The following is a 26,236-nucleotide window of genomic DNA, read 5'->3' on the forward strand; positions in this document are numbered from 1 at the left end:
GGCCTCTCAACAGGCACGATGATGACCTTTAGGAAAGAGAGGCAAAGGGTAGTGACTGAGATGACCCAAAGAGGCCACCTGGGCCTGCTCCTCTTCCCTGTAATGGGCCTGCCTCTGCTTTCTAGCTGGTGAGATCAGGGGCAAAGAGCGATTGGCCTCCACCAAGGCCGGAAGGTTTGCTGGGCTGAGGCCACTACATGAGGCCCCCTCCAGCCTGCTAGGTCCCATACAGACCAGAGCCTGCCAGGTCTCAGTTGGTGGGCCAGCGCCTAAGCAGTAAAATACAGACTAGGAAGGAAAAGCCACTGGCTAGCTTCTCTAGAAGGTCAGAGGCAGACCCTCCACTTCACCAAGCCCATTGCTGGGTCTGGTCGCATGGGGGACGAGCTGGCAGGTGGCCAGTTGCCCTGTTTCTCCTTGATGCCTGCGTGGAGGGAGTCCTGGTTTCGAGCTCCCTGCGAGCCGGGAATGGAGGAGAGCCTATGAAAATGATGATATGTGACAATCAGTCACAGCAATTAGTGTTTTGGTTAACAGGCCTTTTTTGTTTTCTCTCACCCAGACAGAATGTCACAAATAAATCCTCTCCTGCATTTGCATATTAATTGGATCGGAGACGTCAAGCATCTTTCATTAAAGAAAATGATCTGCATATTTGGAGACATAAAATAGTTATTTTGATGGGTTTTTTTCCCTAAGATCAGGGGGTGGGGGAGGTAGGTGATGGGAGCGGCAGGATGGAGGTAGAGTGAAGGCAGAGCCAGCCCTCTGTCTGGAGTTAACCCTCTGCAGACTGGGGCCGAGGGGCGAGGCTGGGCAGAAGGATAATTAGTCCATAAATAAACCAAAGAGCCAAGGGTCCCAGGCCCAGCTTGACGGCTATGCAGAAGGGACCCTCAGCAGAGTTTTATGCAAGAAGGTGGGCTGGGGGCCCTCAACCTTGCCCTTGAACTCCTCCTCTGAGCGCCGTCCTGCCCTGGAGTACTTCCCTGGAGCAGTGGACAGGAGGCAGAGGGCGTGGCCAGGTGCCCACCTTGTACCTTGGAGTTCCCGGCTTGTCCTGTCCAGCTCCATGTCCCCCTCACCTTGGCCCCTGAGTCACCTCCTTCCCCCAGCCCCTGCTCTTCCTTTCTGGTAGTGCACGCAGCTGTGCCCACTTTCTCCCCACTCTCTGACCTTGGGCTTCCTGTGCCCTTCTCGTTCTCTGCCAATCATCCTCCCTCTCCTCTCCCCAGATGGAAAGTTTTCTGGGGGCAGCAGAAGTGAAGCCTGGAGTCATTATCACATGTACTCGAAATAACCCAGAAAGCTGCAGGGCCCATATTAGGGCATGAGTCCCCGTGGAAAGCCGAGCGAATGTACAGTTTTTGATAGGCAAATGGGACTGCCCAAGTCATCCCTGTTCACCCTCCTGCCTACACTCTAGGCCCTTGTCAGCTGTGTTAGCCAGTGTTCTGGGTGGGCGGCAGGGATGGCTGGTGGCTGATCTTGGAGACATTTCTGAGCCCTCCCAGACAACATCCAACTTGCTTTCCAGTCTGCCGTCCCCAGCCCCAAAGCCATGCTCTCTGGCACCTTCTCCTGGTTAGGAAGTGTTTAGGTGACGATGATGATGACAATGATGACTGCCACTACTTTTTGCACATGGAAAATGTGTAGACACTTTGCTAAGTGCTTTGCACTTGTCTCCCGGCATCCTCGCTACAGCCCTCTGAGATGGCCATGGTCATTGTGCACACTTCAGAGATAAGGAAACTCAACCTCAGAGAGGTCAGATAGCATGCTCATCCGTGCCCTTCAGAGTTCAGAACTTGCAGCCAGAACTGAGCTCCACAGGGCCCAGCTGGAGGGCCTCTGATGGAGCAACGGAGATCTGCAGTGGTCTGGCTCCTTGTTTGATCCCAGTCCGTTGCAAAGACACTCTGACTGTGGTGCAGAGTGTAAGGCCTGTCTGCACTGCGGCCCCTTCACCCCACTAAGAAGACAAGATCTGCTTTCCCTTGGGGACTGCGAGTGACCTTGGATGACTTCTGTGGGGCCTTTAACCCCAGAGGTGCCTGTTCCACACTTGGTCCTTGCATGCAGCTTTGCTTAGAATTAAGTGCCCGGATCTTCTATTCTCCTCTGATCCTTCTCACTGTGCTGGGCTCAGGGGCTTAGGCCTGGGATTCAGCAGTACCTGAAGGCGTGGCCAGCTCTCTGGTGGAGCAATATACCAGCTCACCTCTGTCCCATGGCCTGGGTGGGCCTGGGTTTCCCTTGGTAGCCTGAGGTTGATGCTGCCTCCCCAGCACCCAGATTCTACATGCGTGGTGTGCGCAGCCTTAGGTCAAAACCTTGAACTTCAGGGTGCTTTCCTTTGGCCCCCTTCTTCCTCTAGCCAGGGTGCATGAGCAGGGCGTGGCTCCCAGGTCCAAAGGGAAGGTGTGAAGTGTGGCCAGAAGGTTTTGGATGCAAACTGAGTCAGTGTGGGTCCTGCCTTGCTGTTTTTATGGCCCGTGTGCCTCGAGCAGGTCATCTCCCTTCTCTGAGCCTCAGTTTCCTCCTGGCTCCGACGGCTTTGCCCCAGCTCGTTCCTGGACCACCCTCTGACCCTCAGTGACTTTAGCTACATGTGCTTTTGGCAAGGCAGGAACAGTAGCAGGGATCCAGTGGCCCTCAAATTTTGGGTTCTTGGAGAAGGGGCTTGAGGTGCCCTCTCAGGGAGCAGGTGGACAGGCGGGGTGTTTTATGGAGTCTGGGGAGTCCTGTGGCAGCTGTATCTGTTAAATGCCAAGAAGCCAAGTTGGTTTAATATGATTGTAGCTGCTGCTTTGATAAATCAAAATAATTAAAAATAATAAATTTGATTCCTCAACCAACAGGCTGTGTGTGGGCGCAGGGCCTGGGTTGCGGAGCTAGGGCCAGGGAACTGGGAGGGGACACTGGAACACAGGAAGGCCTGCCTTTGTGGGATCATAAATGGGGAGGTGGACATGAGCCTGGCCTAGAGGTCAGCTCTGCAGATGGATAGGGGGGAGCGTCTTTCATGAGAAGAGTGTTGTCCAGGTTGGGCCAGAACCCTCGTGGGACCTGCCCCTGCCTGCCTCAGTGTCCTCATCTGTCAAGTGGGGCAGTAGTTCCGCCTGCCTCACAGGGCTTTGCTGAGCACGTGGAGGGTGGGTCAGACCCTTGTGTGCCTGTGTCAGGCCTTGTGGCCCCCTCAGCTCATCTTTGCACTGCTGGGTACTGTCACCGCCTGGGGCTCACTGCACTGCTACCCACAGCTGCCCGGGACTCTTCCTCAGCTGCCGGCTGCTGTCCCAACACAGGATTGTTCTGTTTATGAGGACATCCCCTGGTGCAGGACATTTCTATTGATAGCTCCCTTCTGGTTCCAGAGTTGGGTCAGGAAGCAGCATGCCACACCCTGGGACAGTCTCTGGTTCAGGGTGCCGGCAGCTCAGACCACGGTGGGTGGGAGCTGGAAGGGTCAGCCCCCCCTCCCCCTCCCTCCCCCCACCCCCCCATCCACATCCTCAGGAGCCCTGTTTGGTGTCTGAACTGCTGGAAATCTGAACTGAGTGGAGGGGGAGGGCCTGGGGGGAGGGAGGGACAGGGTGTCTGTCTCTTTAAATGCACTTTGTGTCAGTGCGATAAGGAATTTGATGGCTTTATCAGAAATACCAAAGCTTTATTTAGCAGGGTGAGGCTCACACCAATCGGCTCCACGAAATCTGCAGATAAATAGCAAAAAAGAAAAGGAGAAAGGGCCCAGCGGCTCCCCCAGCTCCCCAACACCCCACCTCATCAGAGAAGCAAGGACAGGCCAGGGGAAAGGCGGAGGAGCCAAGTTGGGAGTTTGGAGGATCCAGGAGTCGCTGGCAGGGTGGGGTGCGCGCAGTGGGACCCGCAGGGCTTTCTGAAAGTGCTGACAGGCCGGCTTCTGCCCCTGCTCCACTGGAGGCCTTCCTAGATTTTTCTGTTATCAGGCACAGACACTAGGACAGTCCTAATTCTTCTAGAGAGAGGGCTTGCGGGGAGACACACCCTCCCGCCTCCCTCTACCTCCAGCCCAGGCAGGTCTCTCCAGGACAGTCCTTGGGCGAGGAGGAAAGGCTGGATGACCCGGCAAGGAACCGCCAGGGGGCTGCCCCTCACTGCAGCTCTGAGAAGGGGGTCCTGGCTCCACACGATGTGGCGGAGGAAGCTGCGGAGGGCAGGGCTGGGGGCCCGCGGGATTCTCTGCTCAGGGCCGTCTCAGCCCTGGTCACATGGGGATGCCAGAGAAGCGGCGGCATGGCCCTGCCTACCTGTGGCATTCCAGGACTTTCTGTGCTTTCTCCCAGTTGGGCAGCTCTGAAGGACCCCCCACCCCCATCCTGGCCAATCTAGATTTCCCTCTTTTGGAAGGTCAGCAAACCAGCAAAATGACATCTTTATTCCCTTCTTCCTCCTTGAGCCTCCTCTTTGTACCCTTGTGTTTGTCTTCCTGCCCCTCCTGGGGGCCCCTCCCCAGAGATCCAGCTTCATGGTCAGCACAGGGCAGGGGTGGCTCAGGCATGGCAGTTCTGAAGTCCTCCTGACTCTGCCCTCCTCCCTTTGCCCTCCACCCCCAAAGGCTTTTGATGGGAGCAAAGCAGATTTAAGCCTGGTCCCCACCCAGGCCTCTGCGTGCCCTCCGGTTCTCCTCTTCTAACCCTGGAGACCTGGGCAGGCTTGGGCATCTGTGCTCACAGGAGAGCCTCCCGGGTGGTAGCAGCTGGGTGCTGTGGGGCATGGAGGAGCCTCTGCCTCCTTCCTCAGCTGGGTGCACAGAGATGCTTCTCCAGGCCCCACTGGCCAGCCTTTGGGCTCCTCGCCCCTTCCTACTGGCTCCATAGTCCAGCAGAGCCAAGGCCTGCGTCCTGTGCAGACCCTGTCTACCCCGGCTTCAGGGCTGCTTCTGCCTCTTGGTAGGCAGCAGAGTTGGTTGAGGAGAGGTCTCTGCCCAAATAGGTGTCTCCAAAAGTGGCAAAAGGACCAAGGCCTTCCAGAGCCCACAAGCTGGTCCCTCAGACAGCAAGGAGGTTGGGCAAGGACAAAGGACACTTCAGGGGTGGTTAGGGGAGTCTAGCCTCGGGCTGGCTGAAGGCCAAGTGAGCAGACTTTGAGAGTAGCTCTGGACTGAGCATCCTCTCCCTGGAGCAGAGAAGGAGCTGAGCCCAAGCTCCCCAAAGTAAGTTAACGGCAGGGAGCCCGAGAAAGCCGGGCCAGCAGGCTGAGGGCCAGCCAGGTCAGTCTCATAGGGATTCCTGGGCTTTGGGGAATGGAGCAACAGGATTAGCCTGGCTGCTTGGGGAGGGGAATCGTGGGGCGGGGCGGAGAAACAGGGGAGCTGGGGGGCGGGTGCTGGCCAGGGCAGGGCAGAGGCTGGAGGAAGCTGCAGAAAGGCTGAGGCCCAGAGACAGACAGGAGGAATAAATGGAAGTGACAGGGTCAGGCCAGACCTTTGTCCTGCAGCCTGATTAGAGAGTCTGCCCTGGATTTCTGAAACTTTGGGATGTTGTCGGACAAACTGGAGCTTAATTCTGTCAGAGCGCTGGGGAGATTAGAATTGACATCCTGGGAGCACATTCCTGGCTGGGCAGAAATCCAGCCCCCGCTGGGAAAAACCTGTGAAAGCATGGCGGGGGGTGCCCCTCAGCACCGGTGGCCACTGCAGCCTCGTGGGTTGGAGCCAGGAGCCTCTGGAAGCCTGGGCTGTGTCACTGGAAATCACAGAGGCTGGGCACGGCCACTTCTGAATCTAATTCCTTTTCTGGGTCCTTTCCTAGCCGCCCTGCCTGGGGCAGAGAACTAAAGTTGGTTGGACCTCCATTTCCCCATCTTTCAATGGGGCAAGTTCTGCCTTCCAGACAGCCCACCTACTCAGCCTTCCTTTCCTTTGAACTTGGAGGCCTAACTCTGGGCGGGTGATGGGGACTCTTCCCCACGCTCAGCTGTGGCCCTGTGGCCGAGCCAGACAGAGCCTGCTGGGAGACAGTGAGCCGTCTCTTGCTCAGCTCCCTGGCGTGGGGTGGCAGGCAGTGCCCATCAGCACCGTGTTCCAGCTGGTGCAGGTGGAAGGCCCCTGACATTGAACACGGTGGGTCCTTTCCATCGGCCTCTGGGAGCCCCTTGAGATGGGCTTGTCCTTCTCTCAAGAACTCCAGGAAACCCCCACCCAGACTAAGCAAGCTGAGGCCAGCAACGCAGGCCATGCCGCAGGGGCCTCAGGCAGGATGGCCACCCTCAGGACAAGAGAAGGGCCTGGAGGACGGGACTGCAGGCCAAGCACCGGAGCCCCAAACGGGGCTGTTTCTGGAAGAATTGAGTACCCCTCCCCACTTCCCTCCTGATTCTAATGACTTTTAAATATTGGTAAATATTTTGGCTGGTGCAGGCTCTCGTGGCAGAGAGCTAAGCTCTCTACAGTTCAGGACCTACAAATTATTTATTAAAGATCTGAGATGCGGCGCAATTATGTGGAAAGGGCCCCCAAAATTAAATAAATAAGTAACAAAATAAATAAATAACAGCCCACTGGCCTCTTGAAGGCTTGGGGAGCTGCACACATGATTGTCGGCTTGATGAAATCCCCCCGGATGTAATGAGCTGATTTTCTGCTGTTAATATTGCATCTGCTGATGAAGGATTCGTTAGGATAATGGAACGAAGCTAAAATATAAATGACTCCCTGTCAAGAAGCAGCTTTTGTTTGTTGATCTCCTGACAGTTCCCGGGCCAAGGCAGGGGTTTCTGTGTGCTCACGCATTCGGGAGCAGGCAGGAGGGCGGGGTGAGGGCCTCCGGGACCCCTGAGCACCTGGCTCCCGGTTGTCCTGGGCTTTCCCTTTGAGGTGGGACTGCCCGACCTTGGGAAGCCCTGGAGCCCTGGGGGCGGGGAAGTCATCCATCAGACCCACCGGGGCCTGTTGCACTAAGATGCTGGGCGGCTGCACAAGTTGTCTGGGGAGCCAGGCGGAGGGATGCACACGCACGAGAAGACACGTTGCCTGTGTGTGGTGGCACTTGAGACCTGCAGTCGCGGGTACCAGCCTGGGGCCATCGGGAGACACCCAGCCTTTCCTGGTTTCTGTTCCTTCCACCATCAAGGAGCACATCTTGCCCAGGCCCAGGAACACCTGGGCAGTGGTTCAGTCAGTCAGTCAGGGCTGGAGGGAAAGGACCCATTCAAAGTGAGGGTGTTCACCTTTGCGCCCTGCCTGTCTTAGCTCACCTTTCTGCTGAGCTGACACATGGGCCACCCACTGTCCTCTTCCTAACAGCATTTGTTTTTTTCCTTTTTAAAAAAATTATATCATTTTTTGGACTGGGGACATAGCTCAGCTGGAAGAGTGCTGGCCTCACATTCACAAGGCCCTGGGTTCAATTCCCAGCACCACACACAGACAAACAAAAAAAGTGATTTCTTTTTTTTTGTGAGAAAATGCACAGGCCATAACATTTCCCTGTGTGACTATTTTAAAGTATAAAATTCAGGGTCATTAAATACATTTCCTAGAGTTGCATGTCACTGATACCTAGTTCCAGAACTCTTTCATCACCCCCAACAGAAATGGCACCCATCACACTCCCACTCTCCCCTTGCCCCAGCCCCACAACCACTAACATGCTCTCTGTCTCCATGGATTTTGTCTTTGTTAGGATATTTCATATGAATGGAGTCAGTGTGTGGCCTGTCCTGTCAGATCTTTCACTCAGCTTGTTTTCCAGGTGTGCCTATGTTGTAGCATGAGCCAGGACTCTGTTCCTTTTTATGGCTGTGTGATACTCCATGGTGTAGATAAACCACATGTTGATCCATTTATCAGTTCATGGACACTTGAGTTGTATCCACCTTTTGGCGACTGCAAATAGTGTTGCCATGAATATTTGTGTCCGAGATTTTTCTTGAGTCCCTGTTTTCCCTCCTTGGGGGTCTATAGCTAGGAGTAGACGTGTTGGATGTCTCCCAGCTTTTAAAGACGAGGACCCTAGCAGCAGAGAGCAGGTGCTTACCATACCAGACATTGTGCTGAGCACATCTTCAGTGGGGTCCTCCCAGCAGCTGGCAGTAAGTTCCGAGGCCTTGTTCAGATCAGCTGTCACCAGCTCTGTCTTGGATCTCTCTTACTTTTTCTTCCCTGTGCCCAGCATGGCGTGGTGCACACAATATGTGCTCAATAAACATGTGATGATCTCGAAGAACCCGGCTGGGAGAGAGCTGGGGTCAACTTGGGGAAGGGCTGGGAGCAGTTGCTGTCTCTCTGGGCATCTGTCTGGCCACTGTGCCTACCGGTCCAGCAGTCCCATATTCAGCCCTGATTGGCCAGAACGCTGCTGAGCCCCTCCCAGCATATGGGAAAATCTTGCTGACTCCTTGGCCAGTACTGCTTCTCATCTTGACCTTGAAGGCCCTTACAAAGGGAGCAAACCAGGCCACTGACTCAGACCCTTCTTCCTGGGAAGGAGACCAGTACTGCCCAGAGGCACCTCTGTTGATCGATAGGCCCCCTCGGGAAATGGTGGCATTATTTTCTCCTCCAGAGGGGTCCCAGGAGGGGCCAGAGGGCACCTCTTCTCCTGGAACCTTGAGCATCTCCCATCAGCCTCAGAGTCCCTGGCCATGCGTGGGAATCATTTGAGACAGCGTCCAATAGGACATGAAGGCCTGAGTTGGGAAGGCCCAGGACAGACTGGGAGAGTGAGAGCGCCCAGGGCCAACCTGGCCGGCAAGGTTCCTAGCTGCAGGACAGAGGGGCCAAGCTGGGTGCCTCTCTGCTTTTTTATTTTATGACTATTGTTAAAAAAAAATTCTTGAAGGGCTGGGGAAGGGGCCCCAGTGGTAGACTGGCGAGGTCCTGTGTGCAGTGGCCAATACCGCCAACAAACCTGGAGCCAGGGCTTAAAAGAACACGTTGGCAAACCCCTTTCCTGTTCCTGAATCCCTAGGTCCTCCTTCTTGACCCTGTGCAGACTTTTCAGGGTTCTGGACAAATGCTCGTCAAGACGGGGAAACAATGCCAATCCAGAGGCCATCTCCAGGAGCTGGACAGACACAGCCACCTGGGCCTTCCTGCCTGGAGGTCTTGGCGCCCTGCCCTCTGCGGGGACAGGCAGCTCACTCTGACTGCCGTCCCATCCAGACCCGGCACCTGCTGGACCACGCAGAGCCCGCGGCCCCTCATTGTCCTGCTAACCACTGTGTGAAGGTTCCGGGCGTCCTGTGACCTCTCCGTCTTGCCTGGTCACGCTGTGGATGGCCCACTGACACACATCCCCGGGCGGGCGGGCACTGTGCGGGCTGGGGAGGGCCTGCCTGGCCCCTGCGTGGCCTTCTCTCCCCAGCCCTCCTCCCCTTTGCTCTTTCTGTTCTTTCTTTCTTTTCCCCTCTATTTCTGCCTCCCTCCCTCTCTTTCCCTCTCTCACTCTCTCTTTTTCCCCTCTTTTAACATGGTTTTCCTAAAAAGTTTTTTAATCAATCAAATTTGAGGCAGAAAATAGGTTTTGTCACGCCTGGTCCCGGGATAGTGTGACTCTCACCCAGACTCCTGACAGCTCCTCAATGCAGGGAGGGGGCCAAACAGAATATTTCTCCGGGAAAGTGCCCGTTTCCATGACGCTGCCCCTTGTTGTCTGTCTGCCCCCCTCCTCAAGCTGCCACTGACATGGCCCCAGCCCTGTGAAAGGGCCAGGCCTGGAGAGGGGGTGTGCGAGGACGGGAGGCCGAGGGGGCAGGGGAAGGAGCCAGCACTGGGGGGAGCCGGGCAGCCCGACAGCTGTCCTGAGCCTCCATGGCCCCAGAGGGTTGGGAGCAGGTAGGAGAATGGGGACTGGGGCCTGGCCTGGGCTGCATAATCAGAGGAGCCTCATACATACGGAGCTGGGCAGCCGCGGGTGAGGCTCCGAGGCCGAGCCTGGCCAGGCATTGGCTCCCGGTGACTGCAAAGGATGAGCCCTCTCCAGGTCCTGGTACGCTGGACCCTGCCCTGCCCCCCTTCACTCTCCACCATCCTTCCTGGACCCTGGACTCCAGCACCTCTGCCCCTCCTGGCCCGGCCCACCCGGGTGCCCCACGGAGCTCCCAGGCCCCTGCTCTCCCCTCTGCCTCCACCCCATCTCCGTCTTTCACCCTCTCCTCTCTACTCTTCTCGCTCTCTTTTATAATTAATGATTAGTTTTAATTGGTTTGCTTAGGCCGCCTGACAGCAAATTAACAGAAGCCAGCCCAGGGCTGCCAGGCTCGGGTGGGAGACCACTGAGCTTCCGACCGACCGGCCAGGGGAGGCATGAGGCAGGCTGCCCTGTGCACTCCCCTCCTGGCCTGTGGGTTGGGTGAGCTCGGCAGAGGTCAGGCCGCACCGACAGGCAGCAGCCGGCAAGAAGAAGTGTTTCGCGCGGGAGGGCTCACTGGGCCCACCGTCCCCAGCTTTTGTTTCTGTCCTCTTCACTGTCACACACTGGGGTCAGGCTGCTGCCTCTGGTCTGGGGCAGGGTGCGCTTTTGATTCTGCCATCCTCACCTAGACCGTGGGCCAATGGGGCTGGTAGCTTGGCACCTCTGGAGCCAAGATCTTTCCCATGGACAGGAGGAAGGGGCCACAAGGTTGCTGTCGCCATGAGCTTTGTTAGCTGTCCTTAACCTTCTGGTCCTTGGTTGTCTGACGCGAGTAGTTAGGATTAAACACTGGGTGGACAGACGGACAGGTGGATGGATGGAGGGGTGGGCCGCTGACAGTGTGGGTACGCTGGCATTCCTTGGGCACTTTCTGCCATGACCCTTGAGCACATTCCTTCCCCTTTCTAGCCTAGAAGGGTATGCTTATCCTGAGCCTCCCTGAGAGTAGGTCCCCCACTCTCTGGTTTTCCCAGCTGCTCTACCTCTTCCTGGACCTGGCAGAATCCCTCCTGACCACATCCACTTCCTGACTCTGCCAGTCCTTGGGTATGCCACCTACTCATAGGGGCCAGAACAGGCATCAGGCACAGAGAAGGGCAGACAGGAGAAGATACTTTGGCAAGGAGAGAGAAATGGTGCTGGAATGCAGCTCATGGTAGAGCGTGTGCCTAGCATGCTCAAGGCCCTGGGTTCCATTCCAGGCCCTGCCAAATAAAAGAGAATTGAACATGTAGTACTGGGGACTCCTCGCCGCCACCTACTTCCCCCCCCCCCGCCCCCCGCAGGGACCTAGAATCCACCAGTGTCCCAGATCCACCCAGAGGCAGCCTCCCTGCTATGATCCACCAGGCCACCTGCCTGGGGCCAGTGCATCCTGGTCCTGGAACGTGGCATCTCTGCCCCTCCCCCCTTCCCCCAGCCCCAACCAACTCCTAGAAAGTTTCCTGCCGATTGTTCTGTGCGATCAGATCTGCAAGTTGCTCTCTAAGCTTCTTGTCACATTTTGACTTAATGAAGTGCAACTGCTGAGGGATTTGGGTTCAGCGCTCCGGTCTCCGCGCTCCCTTGTTGTCAGAAAACAGGGGTGGTTGGGGACGCCAACACAGCGCTGCAAGTCGTTATCATTCCGGTCAGTCTGTTTAACACAAAATTAAACAAAGAACTAATTAGTGCCTCATGAATTAATAAATGCACAGTTTCCGGGGAGGATGGGAGGGGAGAAAAAGGTGGTAGAAGGGAGATACTAGAGTTGTGGAGTTGGGGGGCTTTGGGGGTCCAAGGGAGACTGGCCAGGACTCCTTGAGAGAGCACAGGCAGAAGAGCTTGGGATGGACAGGACAGTGATGACACCCCAGCCAGGGCCCAGACTGACTGGCCAGGACGTGAGCTCGGCCAGCGGAGCCCACCTGGTGCCTCCTGGTGGAGGCCTGAGGTCTCCGTGCCTGGTCCTGTGGCCTGGTGTGGGGTCCTTCCACTTGGCCCAGCTAGCCTCTCCTCTGTGACTCCTCCCTTTTCCACGCTGGGCCTCTGCTGGCCTCCTCTGCTCCCCCTTTCTCTCTGCTGCCCCCTGTCTCATTTGCCTGCCCAGCTTTCTGCAGACCCTCAGCTCTTACCATCTGTATCAGATAGGTGGATGTTAGAAGCCTGCAGGGCGGCCCTCCACAACCACTGCATGCCCACCACACCCTTAGTCCTCCCAGAGGCTATACTGGCAGGGTGGGCTCTGCCCCGGTGGGCACCCCTCTGCCCCAGCCCAGTACAGGCAGCAAACACCAGCAGAGAGCCGAGCCCTCCTTAAGAGGGCATGTCAGGTACAATTAGCATTATCTGTCTAAATATGTCCTGGGAACGGAGAACGGCTGGTGGGACTGGGTGGCATTCCGGGAGCCCTGTGCAAGGTCACCTCATCTCCCACAATCCCCCCAATCTGATTTGGGGATTACACGGCCTAAGGAAATTGGTGTTATTCCTCTTGCATCATTGATAAGCCACAAATGAGGGAGAGGAAAGAAAAAACGTAGCCAAGAGCACACTCTCCGGAGCGGGGTTGATGCAGAGGCCAGAGCACAGGGCCGGCTCAGCAAGGGCAGGTGGGGCCAGGTGGGTGGGCAGAGGCCTCCTTGGGTTTTCCCTCCGTGCTGGGGGTCTCTCCTGAGTGAAGCTTCTCACATTCCTGCTGTTGGCTGGAGGGCCTGAGCCTGAAGGCCAAGCTGAGTCGTGTGTTGGTTAAAGACCCTCGACATTGTTGGGCCATTTCTCTCTCCCTACGTGGACCTCCAGTAGTTGTGGGGACTTACTGGTGGACTTCAGGTTGGGAGGTGCTATCCGCAGCCTGTTCCTGAGGAGTTGAGGCCTCTTGGTACCTGCCCTGGTCCACCCTTGCCCTTTGGACACCCACTTACTCTAGCAAAAGCTTGGCATCTGTCACTTTTATGTTCGGGGGGTGGGGTGGGGAAGAGTAAAGGGGTAGCCGATGCTGTATTCTGTCGTCTCCAGGCGTCCCTTCTCAGCCACTGCAGCTCCACAGGAGCTGGTAGTCCCCATAACCGGAGCCCCCCATAACCAGAGCCCCCCCCCATGTCTGATTTCCATCTCTCTCTGTGGACAAGAGTGGGAATCATGGTCTGACTTTCCTCCTCTTGGTTAGGGCTGTCCTGAGATCTGTATTTCCCTGGTGATCGGCCCTGCTGCTTTCTGAATTTTCAGACTTTGGTTGGTATGTGCTTAAGTGGGTCAAAATCAGAGTCTACTCAGCATGTCTGAATGGCTGACCCCTGCAGCTGGCCTCAGAGCATCAGCCCCTCAACCCACAAAGTGGCAGGGAACCCTGGGGGCACAGAGAGTCTTGGAGGGCCTGCCCTGGAGAGTTGTGGAGTTCCTGACTGAAAAGGCTAAGGGGAACATGGCATGGTGTGTAATCCCAGAGTCTTGGGTATCTGAGACAGGAGGACTGCAAGTTCAAGGCCAGCCTCAGCAGCTTTGAAAGGCCCTAAGCAACTTTGAGAGACCCCGTCTCAAAATACAAAAGGCATGGGAGAGGGGGATGGGAATGTGGCTCATTGTCAAAGTGCCCCTGAGTTCAGTCCCCAGAACCAAAAAAAAAAAAAAAAAGAAAAAGAAAAAAAGACTAACAGGCTCCTCTCTCTTCCTCCCCAGGATGAAGTGACACCCCATCAGCATCTGAGGCACCTCTAGGACCCGTTAGGAGGTAAGGCATGCACCTTCTCCATAATCCTGTGTCTTCTCTCCTGCTGGTGACCACTCGCATGCATGACACACGTGTCATCCTGAGTACCCAGGAGAAGTGGGAAAGGTGGGGGGGACAGGAAATGGGAGCCATGCTGCCCACTGGAACCTGGCAAGAAAAGATGAGCCCCAGCAGAGCTTCTCTGATTGGCTCTTTGGCTGGAAATGGGCAGGGGACTCATGGATTGCAGACAGGGGCAAGGACTGTGCTCCAGGCAGCATGGGACAGTGGGACTCTGGGGCCCAGGCTTGGGCTGCCGGTGGTACCATGCACCGCTCTGGCCGCCACTGCTGGCTCTCCCTGGAAGCTCTGCTGTGGCCCTGCCAGACAACCCTGTGGGCTTGAAGCCCTGGAACTCCCCCTCTGCCTGTCCCCTCCAAGGCTGGCCACCCAATTGGCCTCCTCCTTCCTCCCACGGAGGGGAGAGCAGACCACAGCACCCTGCTTTTCCACAGCCCAGGACTCCCCCTGGGCTGGGCACATGGGGCTGCCCTGGTCTACCCAACCTTCACAGGCTGTCACAGTCCCCTGGTGGCTTGTGGCTCGAGGAACCACAGGGCCACCGGGCCTAGGGCCCCAGGCAGTGCCGTGTCAGAGGTGACGGGTGGAACGCCAGTGTTATGTAAATAGTGGGGCCTGCCTGGCGGGCGAGCTGGCTGGCTGCAGCCATCCATCATCTCCTCTCGGCGGGGCGGGGGACAGACAGGGCACCGTGCGCTTGGCTCCAAACCTGTTTGTTTTCCCTTTGTCTCTTGCATTTCGGGGGCCGGCTGCGACCGGCTCCGGGTTTTGTCCTGCTGACCCCCTCCCCTCAGGAGGACGGGGGGGGGGGGGGGGGGAGGGAGGAGAGTCCCCAGGCTCCCACTGCGGCATCCCTTTCGTACTTCAAAGGCTACCCCAGCATTGTCTGCGCCGGCGGGCAGTGGCCCTGAAAACGTGATCAGAGGCGGCCCGGTGTAGGGCAGGCCCGGCCCGCGCCCTGCGCTCTCGCTGGGGCCTGTGGATTCCTCCCTTTGCCGCCAGCACCACCCTGGTTACAGCCTGCTCCCGGGTCCTCTCTGGCCTTTCTCTCCCTGCACCCCTTCTCACCCCCTTCTGGCTGCTCCTTCCTGCTCTCTCAGCCTCAGCCTCCTCTCAGGCCTTTGAGAATCTCCACCCCTTCCTATCATCCCTGAGAATCTCTAGCACAGAGAATCGCTTCCCAGGATGCTGGGAGCTGGAAGTTGGCTTCCTGTGCTAGGACTTGTTCTTCCCCTTCTCCTCTCCACTTCTGCTCCTTTGAAAGTCCAGGTTGAACATTGGAGCAGGCATGCAAGTCCTGAAAGTTGGTCCCATGAGCCTCCATTTTCTGAAGCAGGCCTGGGCTAACTCTGGCCCCTGAGCCTCGTTTGGCCCACAGTCTGTTTTTATAAATAAAGTTTTATTGGAAACAGCCATGCCCATTCATTTGCATACTGCCTATGTCTACTTTCACTCTAGAGGGGCAGAGTTGAGTGGTTACAACAAACTGTTTGGCCTACAAAGCATACAATATTTCATATCTAGCCCTTGACAGAAAAGATTCTGGCCTCAGCCCTGGAGGTTCTGGCTGCTGCTCTCTGTCTCTGTGTGTGTGTCTCTCTCCCTGGTAAAATATATGTAACGTGAAATCTGCCTTCGTGACGATGTTAAGTGTACCATTTCCTGGCAGTACATGCATTCACAGTGCTGTGTGCCGTCATCATGAGCTCAGTGAGATTGCTCTGAGGGGCGTGGGCGTTTGTCTGGGAGCCCCGTGCTGGGGATTGCAAGCTGTTTGCTGTCCTGGTCTCTTGGGGAGCCCCCATCTCTTCTCTCCTGAGGGCTTCACCCTCTGCTCAGTCTTCCTGCCTATAAGTCCCAGCCCTTCTCTCCTCATCTGAGCTCCCTCCCAGCTCTGACTTCCAGTACCCAAGTAGCCTTTAGCAGGCTGTTTAACCTCAGACCCAGTTTCCTCTTCTGCATGGTGAGAAGAGCATCTACTTTGCAGGGTTGTTGGGACAAGTGAGTGAGTTATGGCTAAAAGCGGCCAGCCCAGGACCCAATAGGTAGCAGAAGTACATGGTTCCTCCTCCCTCCCAGAGTCTGTCTCCAAAGTGGGCCCACAGTGGGCTCCTTGGCCTGGGTCCTTGACAGGCCTCTGGGCAAGTTCCACGGAGCTGCCCCTGCTCTGGGCACCTCTGAGTTTGATCCCTTGAGAAGGCATGGCTTCTGATTCCAATGAACCTGTGGAAGAGGAACACCCCCTGGGCAGTGTACTGCAGATGGCCTTGTAGATGACCTCTCTGAGTGCCAGCATCTCAGTCTGTAAAACAGAGTCCTGACCACCATGTTCTGCTCTTCGGACTGTGGCTAAGAAGAACCAGGTGTTTGGGGACTAGCCCTGAAGGCTGTGGCAGGTATTGCCAGCAGGGAAACAGGCCAAGAAAGAGTCTGGGTCTGAGCTTGGTCCCATGGGGGTCAGGCCACTGTGCTAGCTGAGAAGTCCCTGGAACTTATTTGGTGGGCAGTTAGTTGTTCTGTCCAGGGTCACGGCCAAGGCTGTCCTGGTCCAGCACCATGACTGTGGGCTAACCTGGGGGCCAGGCTCCAATCCCTAGAGGAGAAGCTGGCAGAACGGGGAAGAATGAAGTTTTACATGTCCAGCTTCTGGGGCTGGAGCTGAGGTGCGCACTGGCCACCCTCTCCTGCTGGTTCTCCGCAGCCTCTTTTCCTGGCTTCTGTGTGGGCACCGGCCTTGGGTGCCTCTCTCCTTTCCTCCAGTCCTTCTCTGTACCCCGGGAGTTTTTCTCCCTCCCTGCCTTGCCTCCACCCCCCGCGACTCCGGCTCCCTCTCCTCTCCTCTCTGCTCTCTCCTTTTCATCTACTCGGAAGGCTTTACTTTACTTCCTTGTCACCCTAATTGATTGCATTAACCTTTCAGCGTATTGGATTTCCCCGGCATCGTGCAGAGAAGCCCTGTGCAATATGCTTATAATCTGAGCCATAATGGACAGTTTGCAGTCAACAAGCCCCTTCTCCCATCGGCCCCGTTGACATCTCTCTTGCCCAGGCCACCCTGGCCACTTCCCTGGCTGGCAGGGGTGGGGCAGTGGAATGGGGCCGGGAGGAAGTGAACACACCCTTGGACCCACCAGTGCATTTCCCTGCCTCTCCTTTGCCCCAGCCCTGCTTCTCTTCTTCCAAGCTCCTTGGCCTGGGTCCTTGACAGGCCTCTGGTCTTTAAGAGTCCCCTTGGCTTGGCTTTCTGCTCCTGGGACTCTCTGCCTGCTGAGTGGCTGGTGGGGCCAGCGTGGAGTTGGTGAAGGCGAGGGTCCCCTGTTCCCCAGAGCAAACTGTCCCTCTGTCACTTGCCTGGCAGGCTTTGGAGAAGAATGATGGGGATGACTGCAGGAGGCAGGGGGTGGCTGAGAGATGAGATCTTTGGCCTTGACAGGACCCTGAGTCAATGGCAGGCCTCTGTGGGCCTCTGGCAACTGGACCACTGCTGCAAAGAGTGTGGGGGCACAGGGGAGACAGAAGGAGGGGATCCGTCAGAGCCGAGGGAAGAGAGAGGAGCACTGCCAGGGCTGGCCACCCCTGAGCCAGGCGGCAGCAGCTTTTCCCAGCAGCGAGGACCTAACACGTGACGCCTCAGCAGCCCTGTCTCCAGCACCAATGTCATGCTGTGCGACTGGGTAGTCAGTGAGACATCTCAGGGTCTCGATGTGCCACCAGATGTTTAGCAGTAGCTTTGAGCAGATCCATCTGCCTTCATCAGAGGAAGAGGGATGGCGCAGCAACAGGCAGTGCGCCAGCAGAGCCCTGTGTGGAGCAGTCCCACCTGGCCTGACTTGGCTCTCTCAGCTGGGCTCCTGGATGGTACCTGCTAGTCCAGCAGTAACAGAGCAGCCTGCCCCATGCCCGCTGCCTAGTCCTGGAGCTCAGGCCCAGGCCTGAGTCCCAACCCCATCCATCCTGGCCAGACCCTCTGTCCAGCGGCCTGGTCAGCCGAGTCGTCACTCATGACAGGTTGGGATGTCAGGTTGAATACATTAGTGTCAGGCTGGAGGAGCAGGCGGAAGCTCCCATTAGCCCTGGTGGTACTTCCTCTCTCCCACACTGTTCTCTCCCGGCCCTTTGCCCATCATCTTCTCCTTCCGATCATCCCTGCCTCCTCCCATCACTCCATCACTCTGAAGGGCAAGCTTTGGCAAGAGAGAGCTGGACCTCGGTCCTTCCCATCCTCTCCCAAGGATTTCGGGGGTAGGCAGAGGGCACAGCAGGGAGAAGCCAGGCTGCGAATTAAAGTTTGTGATTGTCAGTGTCAGGAGAAGCTAAATAACCCTGTAACTAGTATGAAGGTGAATTCACGGTCTGCTGCACATGGAGAATACGAGTGTCTGCCAGACGGGCGAGTGCGCAGCCCGGGAGTCCGCCGGCCTTGGTGGGTAGCCTCCTCTCCAGGGACCCAGCGAGAGGCAGGAGGAGAGCCATGAACTCTCCCGCCCCTGCCAGGGAGCAGCTGCCGGGGAGCCCCCACCAGGCACCCGGGGGCAGCTCAGTGGCTTGACAACCTACAGGCCCTGGCAGCAACGACCTAGGGGGACATTTGTAAGCACCAGCAGTATACACTCACCAACACCATCCTCTACTGGCAATTGCTGTGTGCTGTGTGCCCACAACTCCCAAGCAGACAGTGCTGTTGTGACTCCTGCCTTTTCTCCCCACTTTTTTATAAGTGCTTTATTGAAATATAATTCACATACCATAAAATTCACCCTTTTAAAATGTACAATTCAGTGGTTTTTAGTATATTCATGAGGTTGGGCATCCATCACCACTATCTAATTTTAGAGCATTTTCATCCCCCTGAAAGAAACCCCAAACTCATCAGCTGTCACTCTCCATCCACCCCTCCCCACAGGCCCGGGCAACCACTAGTTATTATTCCCTTCAGATGCTGAGGAAATGAAGGCTCAGAGAAGGCCAGTGACTTAGTGAAGGTTGCACAGTCAGCATATGATAGAGCTGGGAGACTCCAGAGCCAGTGCTCCAGGAGGGACCGTTCCACGTCCTGGCTACCCCCCCCCACACACACACACATACACACACATGCCCTGCCACATGTTTCTGACAGTTTGGACTCAAACATGTACATGCACCATCCAAACATGTAGGCCCAGACAGAGACACACATCTCTCTTCTCCCCAGATAACTTGCGACTCCATGCACAACAGCTTCACACACATCCCTGTAAGGACGGCTGTTGTCCCTCCCCTGGATGCTCTCCGGCTGCCCTTGCCCAGCCACACTCCTGCAAGGGAGGCTGAGCACAGAGACCCGCAGCAATCGAGGAGCTGAGTGGCCAGAAAGACCCAGGTGGTTTTGAAGTTTTAAAATGAGAAATCCCCATGGATAATTGTAGCTGAAATAAAAGTGACAAAGCAACCTTCCCAAACAGGTCCCTGCCTTGGCTCGTGCCATTGGTGGTGCTGTGCCCAGGGGGCAGTCCCAGCCCTCTTCCCTGCCTCCCGCCCTCTGCCTCCCTGTCTCTCCCTCTCGCCTCCCTTCTGTTCTGTGTGCCTTACCCGTTTCCTTCCCCGCCTGCCTCTCTCTTCTCTCACACCTCACTTTCCCACCCAAAACTAAAAAGACAAAACAACAACAACAAAAAACACAAAATTTCTGTGGCCAGGCTCTTGCATTTGCAAAATTTAGGAATTATTGTGAAACCCTCACGGTTTCAGATAAGAGATAAATAGGAGGCCCAGAGACAAAGGGAAAAGTAGGCTCGAGAGAGTCTGTTGCATTTGGTTTGGGGTGTTTTTTCCTCCTTCTTCTCTCTCCATCCAAAGCGGAGGATCCGGCCGGGCCAGTTTGGATATTTATTAAGAAAAAGCCAAAGATAATTAACTTTTTTGTTTTTGTTTTGTTTGCGGTGCCTCCCCTGCTGGCACCACTGACTGCCTGGCAAATCAAACCTGCTCCCTGCTCCTGGGTGCTGGGCTGCCGGCAGGTCTGCCGCTGACTGCCCTGAGCCTGCCGGGGCCATTGGCTGCCCACTCAGCCACCTGCCTTGGGTTTTAGACCCCAGGTCCCTTTATGCCACCACCGTTTGCCACGCCCCCAGGCTCTCCTGACTAGAAGAGCACCCTTTAGAGGCGGGTAAGTGGTATGTGGGGGAGGGGCTACTGCTTGGGGTTGTGTCCAGTACTTCCCTTAAAGGGGGGTGGTCAGACTGAGCCTGTCCCATGGGGAAAGGGCATGCCCTCTGGCCAGTTCAAGTCTACTGACTTCCCAGGAGAGGGTCAGGAGAACAGAACGAGCTAGAAGTGCAGGGAGTGGCCAGATTTGGGCCAAGTTGATCCCACCCTTGTACCAGGAGGCTGGTACTCTCCCAGGATCAGTGGCCCCTCGGGAACGCCCAGGAGAAGACTCTGGCCCACAGAACCACCCTGTGGTGTCTGTCCTCCTTCAGAACCAGGCTTTGTCCTGTTTCCATTTCCCACACGGCCTAGGCTGCCAGGGGCCATGGCACAGTGGCCAGAGAGCAGGGGCTCGGGTGAGAAGCCAGCTGCCTCTGATCAGCTGTCCTGGAACCTTGTAGATCCCTGGTGTCAAGCTGTGGCCTGAGCCCAAGCCCAGCTTCTGGCCAAAAAGATGCCACTGAGGGTTAGAGACCTCTTGAAGGGGGACAGAGCTGAGATCTCAGGAGCTAGAACAGCCAGAGTGAGGAAGGCCACCACCATGTTGTGCTGAGCTGCCTGGGACTGGGGGTGTGATTCGCCCCGGCAGGGCCCTCCCCAGCCAGGCAAAGGGCAGCCATTGTGAGGTCCTCTAGGTGAGGATACTGCTTTGGAGCTGGACATAGAGAGGAGGACATTTTTCAAGGATTTTTCTGGCCCCCTTTTTTTTCTCTGAAATATAAGGATGTGCAATTTTTTTGGTTTCAATTTAGCATTGGAGAATTTTATAATTTAGTAATTAAAATCTCTGATAGGCTTTAGAAATTGCGGCTAATTGAATTTAATGGGAAGATGATTTTCAATTTTATTTGATTACCGGGACCCCTGGCATCGGTATTTATGGGAAAAAAATGGGAAATGTGCTGTGTGGGCTAAGATGGCATAATTGAATTAGGGATAATCGGATTTCTCCGTCATGAATTTCACTATAATTTTCCTATAATTTTCCATTAGATATCTAGTTTACAAATATTCACAAAGAAATGAAGCTCTTTCGGAATGGAGATTGCTGGCTAACAGGATTACAGGGCCGAGCGTGCGGCTATGCCAGCCCCTACCCTACCATAATGCGATCCCTGTGTCTGCCTTACGCTTAGTGTGGCCTCGGCCCTTCGCTCTGCCACCCACTCTGTGGCTCTTTCCTCCCCTTTGTTTCCTTTTCATCCACATTTGCCCCCCCCCCCGCCCGACACCCACCTGTCCGTGCCCAGGCATGGGCTCTGCTGGCTGATGAGCCCGGGCCGTGGCCCAAGCCGTGGCACCTCTGTCCCCCCAGCTCCCCACACTTCCCATCCACATTCTGCTGGCTCCCCACTCTCCCAACACCCTCCCTCTATGAGCCTGGGGAGTGCGCTCACACGCAAACACACAGACTCCCTCGCAGGTGCGAACATGCTGGTTCACATGCACACTCGGTCCTTTGGCCGGGGCTTTTGTGCCCTGGCCCAGTCGCCTCAGAGGGAACCAGTTTATTGGGATCCTAGGGTGGGGTGCAGGAACAAAAGGAGCTTTGTTCAAGTTTATGTGAAAGTTACAAATTCAAAATGAGAGCAGATAAAGCATGAGATACCTGGTGTGTAAACAGGTCGGTGAGTGAGAAGGCCCCAGGCTCGGGAGGGAGAGAACGAGTGGGCACACTGGGGGTGCAGGAGGACAGGAGCCAGCCCGGCAGCTTGTCTAGGGAGAGCAGGTGGCTTTCCTGGGTCCTGGCAGAGCCGCTGGGTGGGAGGACTGCTGTAAAGGTTTCCACTTCACTTTTTCTCTTAGGGTGGGGTATCTGAGGAAGAGCTGGAGGTTTTGGGCCCAGGTTCTGGGACCAGAAAGAACTGAGGCATTAGGTATTGACTCCAGGCATGACTGTCCTTACTGTGGCCTGGCCTCAGGGTCTCAGAGGTGTAACCATGTCAGGGTCATCAAGGCAGAAGTAGGCCATAGTCTCAAGAGATGCCTCTCCCCTTGTCTTGAGCACACACACCCAGAGACAGACAGAGGGAGAAATCTGGGGACCTCTTCATTACACAGCCTCTGACCAGTGCATGCAGTGCCCCTACTTCTTCTCCGACCTCAGATGCTAAAATGCCAAGTTGGCCTCAGTTTCTTGCTTCTCTGATCTGTTCTCTTCTACCAAAGGCCCTTGCTTTTGGGAACAGCCCATCCGCCTGCGGTGACTGACTAGGGCCATTGTCTCAGCAGATCAGACGCTCTCCAGCGGCCCAGGTCTCCCCCCACCATAGGCGGCACATGGCAGCCCCTCTATCTGGCCCTGCCTGCACCACCTCCTCCCAGCCCTCGTAGTTTGCCCTATGAGCCATTCCCTGCCAGTCTTAGCCCACCAGAAGACACAAAGTTACGTGACGGCCAACCCAGTGGGCACTGCCTTGGTAACTGGAAAGAGAGATACTTTCCTATCCACCCAGGCACTCCTCAGGGGTCACTCCTGACCATCGGCCAAAGCCCAGAAGGACATTCAAAGCCAGCCAAAGGCACACAGGTCCCCTATGCAAGGAGCTCCTGGTCTGAGCAGACATCTTCAAATGACCTTCCACTGTCACCAGACTTTCCCTATACTCAGTTGCCCACCCTAGGACTGGGATCAATGGCCTATTGTTATAAACCAAACCTGCAAGAGGGCAGAATCCTTGCTTTGGGGTGCCCTAGGTGGCAGCACCCAGAGGTAGGTGTGTGCCCCAGAGCATTCCTGGACACAAGGATGCCTTCTCTGAAACCCCCACGGGGAGCAGAGTAGTCCCCCCTGACTGGTTTCCCTGGGCCTCCAGTTGATTCTCAGGCCTGGCTTTGTGTAGCGTGGGGCTTGATTGGGTTTAGGAGTTCTGTCCCCTTACTCAGGGTTTTAGGTCCAGGGGACTCTCAGTAAAGACTTTGAGCCTCTCCAGATACTATCTGCATATAGTGTTGGGGATAGGGGGAGGTTTATGTGACAGCTAGAAATGGGGTTTGCCAAAGAAGTCATCAGAGAGGGCTGTGGAATAAATTCAAGATGATACACTCTTGTGAGGCCATTTAGAACCAAAGAATAATTAGGAAAAAAGAAGAAAAATAAGGGGAAAGTAGGAGAAAGAGTAGATTGACATCTTTGCCCCAAGGCCTCCTCTTTGCAAAATAGAAATATTGCAGAAATATGCCAGCGCCATTTTGCTGAATGCCACCTGAGACCAGAGAGAGTGAGAAGGGCCTGTTTCCCTCCCTTCACGGAAAGGGAGTGTGGCCCCTCTGGAAAATAGGAAAGAAGGGAAGTAGGGAGAGAGAAGGCCTGGCTTGCAAGAGGCAGAGAGCTGCAGACAGTGGGAGCAGGTCCTGTATTAGCAAAATTGCCCTCGAGGCCCCATAGGTAACTTGGCTTATTAACATACATGGCTGCAGCAGGGACCTGGGGGCGGGATGGGGGGTGCTGAGACACTCACCAAACTCTATGGGAGAAAAAGGAGAGTAAGGATAGAAGTTAGTGCCCGGTTCCGCCGGAAATGAAGTCTGGAATGAAGTCCAGTGTCAAAGTGGTCCTGACTCCCAGGGCACAGAGGAAACAGGTGGCAGGACCCTGGCACTTTGGTTGAGGGGTGCCTGTGCTCTCTCTGGGAATGCAAGGGGGACGCGTTGGGAAACCAGCCCCAATGATGGTAGATGAGTGGAGGCGCGTCCCGTCCCGAGGAAAGACTGCCCGAGGGCCGGCCCAGGGGAAGTCAGGGGGCACCAGACCCATTCGCGTCGGGCTGTGGGGCAGTGGCCCAACTGGAGGTAGGAGAAAGAAAAAGAAAGGCCGGGAGACCAGGGACCTGCGTCGCAGGGAGGGCGCCAGGACCCATTTCAAGGGCAAAAGCAAAGCGAAGCGGCGGAAACCCCAGTGTGTCCCGGGCGGGCGGGCGGGCGCTCCCGGGAGCGCGGGTGCGGGGGGCCCGCGAGGCCGACGCGCGAGTTTCCCGACACGCCCAGCCCCACCGCCCGGGACTCCTTTTTCCCTCGAACTCAAAGAACCACAACAAAATGAGGGAATCGGGGTACCAAATGTCTTTGATACCTCAGAAGCCCGGGGCCACCGGGCAGCGCCAAGAGGAGCGCGAAAGCGCGCGTCCCGGCGGGCGCGGTCCCGCGGCGCCTCGCACCTGCGCCCGCCCGCGCGGAAAAGTTTGCACGGCCGCGCGTGGCGGTGGCGCGTGGGACGGGCGCGCGCGGGCGCGCGGGCGGCGGCCGTCGGATCGCGTTCGCGGGGCCGGAGCGGCGGAGGGGAGCGTTCGAGCGCGCGCGCCAGCGGCCGCCGAGAGTTGGCGCGTGCGCGCGCGCCGTGCCAGCGCCTCGCTCCGGCCGCGAGACAGCCCCCCCCCACACCACCCCACCTCCCCCGCCCGCGCGGCACCGAACGCAGAGTCCCCGCCTCCCTTCTCCCGAAGTCAAAGGTTTGGGGAATCACTGAGCCAGTAAGGCCGCCCGCCCGCCAGAGTCGGTGCGCGAGAGGCGCGCACGGGGGCGAGCGCACGGCGCGGGCGAGCGCGAGCCCATTCACTTCAGCACCTCCGCGAGGCGGGCGGGCGGGCGGAGCGCTGATCTTTCACCTGCCGGAGCCGCGCGGGCCCGGCGAGGAGGCGGCGCCGCGGCCGCCCTGCCAATCACCTCGGCGCCTGGCAGCGCCCGGCCGCTCCCGCCCGCGCGCTCCCTCCTGCCAAACTGTTACCCTGAGTGTTACCGTCAGGAGCAATGACATCAGGGTTTTAAAACAACTTGTTATTCGGGGAGTAATCAGTTGCAATTAGGCATTAATTAAGTATTATGAAAGTTGATTATTTAAGTGAATTCGGCTTTCGACTCTCCGACTATGGTGAGTACCGGGAGCGGGCCGGGGGAGGGCCGGGCCGGGCGCTCGGCGGCGACCCCCGCGGGGCGGCGGGCCGGGCCGGGGCGCGGCGGGCGCCCCTGGGCCTCGCGGGCCTCCCCCGCCAGGCCGCGACCGCCGGCGGCTCCGCTCGAGTTGGTGAACTCGGAGCTGCCGGGCGCGCGCGGCCGGAGCGTGAGAGCGAGCGGGACGGGCGCGGAGGAAAGTTTGGCCGCCCGGCCCGCCGGGCCCGGCCCGCGCCCCCGGCCCGGGATGCGCCGCGCGGGCCGGGAGGGAGCGCGGCGGGCGGGCGGGCGGGGGCCGCGCAGGCACTAACCGAGTCTTCTCTCTCCCCTCTGCTGCCCGCGACGTTCCTCGCAGAGTTTGGGACCAAGGAGCGGAGAATGGATCTTGGAACAGGTACCGGCCGGTGGGAGCCCCCGGGAGGCTCTTTCGCTTTTCTTTCGGTTCTTTTACGGAAGTTATTATTTTTAGCCCAATCAGCTAGCAGCTGGGCCCGGGTGCGGGCCGGCGCCGAGGGTCCGGGCCGCCGCCCCTGCGCCCTGCTTTCTGGAGGGCCATAGTGTTGTCATTATTTGTTACTTGCCTAGTGACTGTGACTAATTTGATGCTTGTCATTATGAAAGAACCGAGAGGACGGGGAGCTGGGGGGCACCCAGAAAGAGGATTTAGGGGTTTTTGTGGGGGTTTTTGATCTCCGTGTTTTTTTGTTTCCTTTCTTTTTGGTATGCCTCCGTATTTTTGTTTTGTTTTGTTTTCCTGTGTGTGTTAAAAGTAGTTTACTCCCCTCCGCAAAGATCTCTGTGTGTCTGGCAATGGGGTGTGTGTTTTTATTTTTTTAGTGGGGGGTGGTTTAGTTTTTGAAAGCAGCGTCCTGTTGGGAAAGGTGGTTAGTCTGGTTTCGGGGCGACTGTCTCAAGGTAAAGGAATTTAATTTATTTGGGACAAGGCTGTGTCGGATGATCAAGCTGCTTATTATGGCTAATGAGTGTTTTTCACCTGAGAATCTGTGGGCTGAGGCGGCTGTTATCAGTTCAAAGTGAGGGGCCCAGGACTCTCCCAGCCCCCTTTTAGCTGGCACCCTGAAGTGGGTGATGACCAAGCACCAGACTTAGGCACCTGGGTCTGGAACTTGGGTTTGGCTCCAGGTAGTGAACCACTGACCTAGGCAGAGTTTGTCTTGAGAATTCAGTGTCTTAGTGGTTGTGATCTAATAGTTCTTGTCCCCTGTGGGATTCCTACCTGAGTGGGTGAGGGCTGCCCTAAGCGCCTCAGGCTTCCTTCGGACCCTCACATCCTAGGGGGTCAAATGCAACTCTCTGCTTCCAAAGTGTCTTAAAAGAAACAAACAGGCTGATAACCCATTGGGACTAATCACTGAGCCTTTCTGTTTCATTTATGGAAGGAAAGGTGGTATCAGAGTTAGTGTCAGACTTTTTGTTTGTGACAGGCCCAAGTCCATGACATGGTCACTTGGCACCTAAGAGCTGACATTCAAAC

The 26,236-nt window shown here is 56.6% G+C and overlaps 1 protein-coding gene across 13 annotated transcripts in view; it reads left to right on the forward strand.

Moving 5' to 3' along the window:
* CASZ1 (castor zinc finger 1) overlaps positions 1–26,236 on the forward strand; it is a 141,631-nt gene that overhangs the window by 65,047 nt on the left and 50,348 nt on the right. For 6 of the 13 annotated variants that reach the window (XM_081307764.1, XM_081307759.1, XM_081307762.1 and 3 more), the window contains 2 exons: positions 13,557–13,608; positions 25,097–25,135. Coding sequence is in view for 11 of the 13 variants with exons in the window: in XM_081307759.1 (XP_081163885.1) it covers positions 25,120–25,135 (16 nt within the window). In the remaining 2 variants the exon portion in view is untranslated. Of the gene's footprint in view, positions 1–13,556; positions 13,609–24,575; positions 24,722–25,096; positions 25,136–26,236 lie in introns of those variants that run through there. The other 7 variants (XM_081307756.1, XM_081307755.1, XM_081307752.1 and 4 more) reach the window with 5 other exon arrangements.

This window comes from Spermophilus citellus (assembly GCF_964194105.1).
Source record: "Spermophilus citellus genome assembly, chromosome: 9".
Taxonomy (NCBI): domain Eukaryota; kingdom Metazoa; phylum Chordata; class Mammalia; order Rodentia; family Sciuridae; genus Spermophilus; species Spermophilus citellus.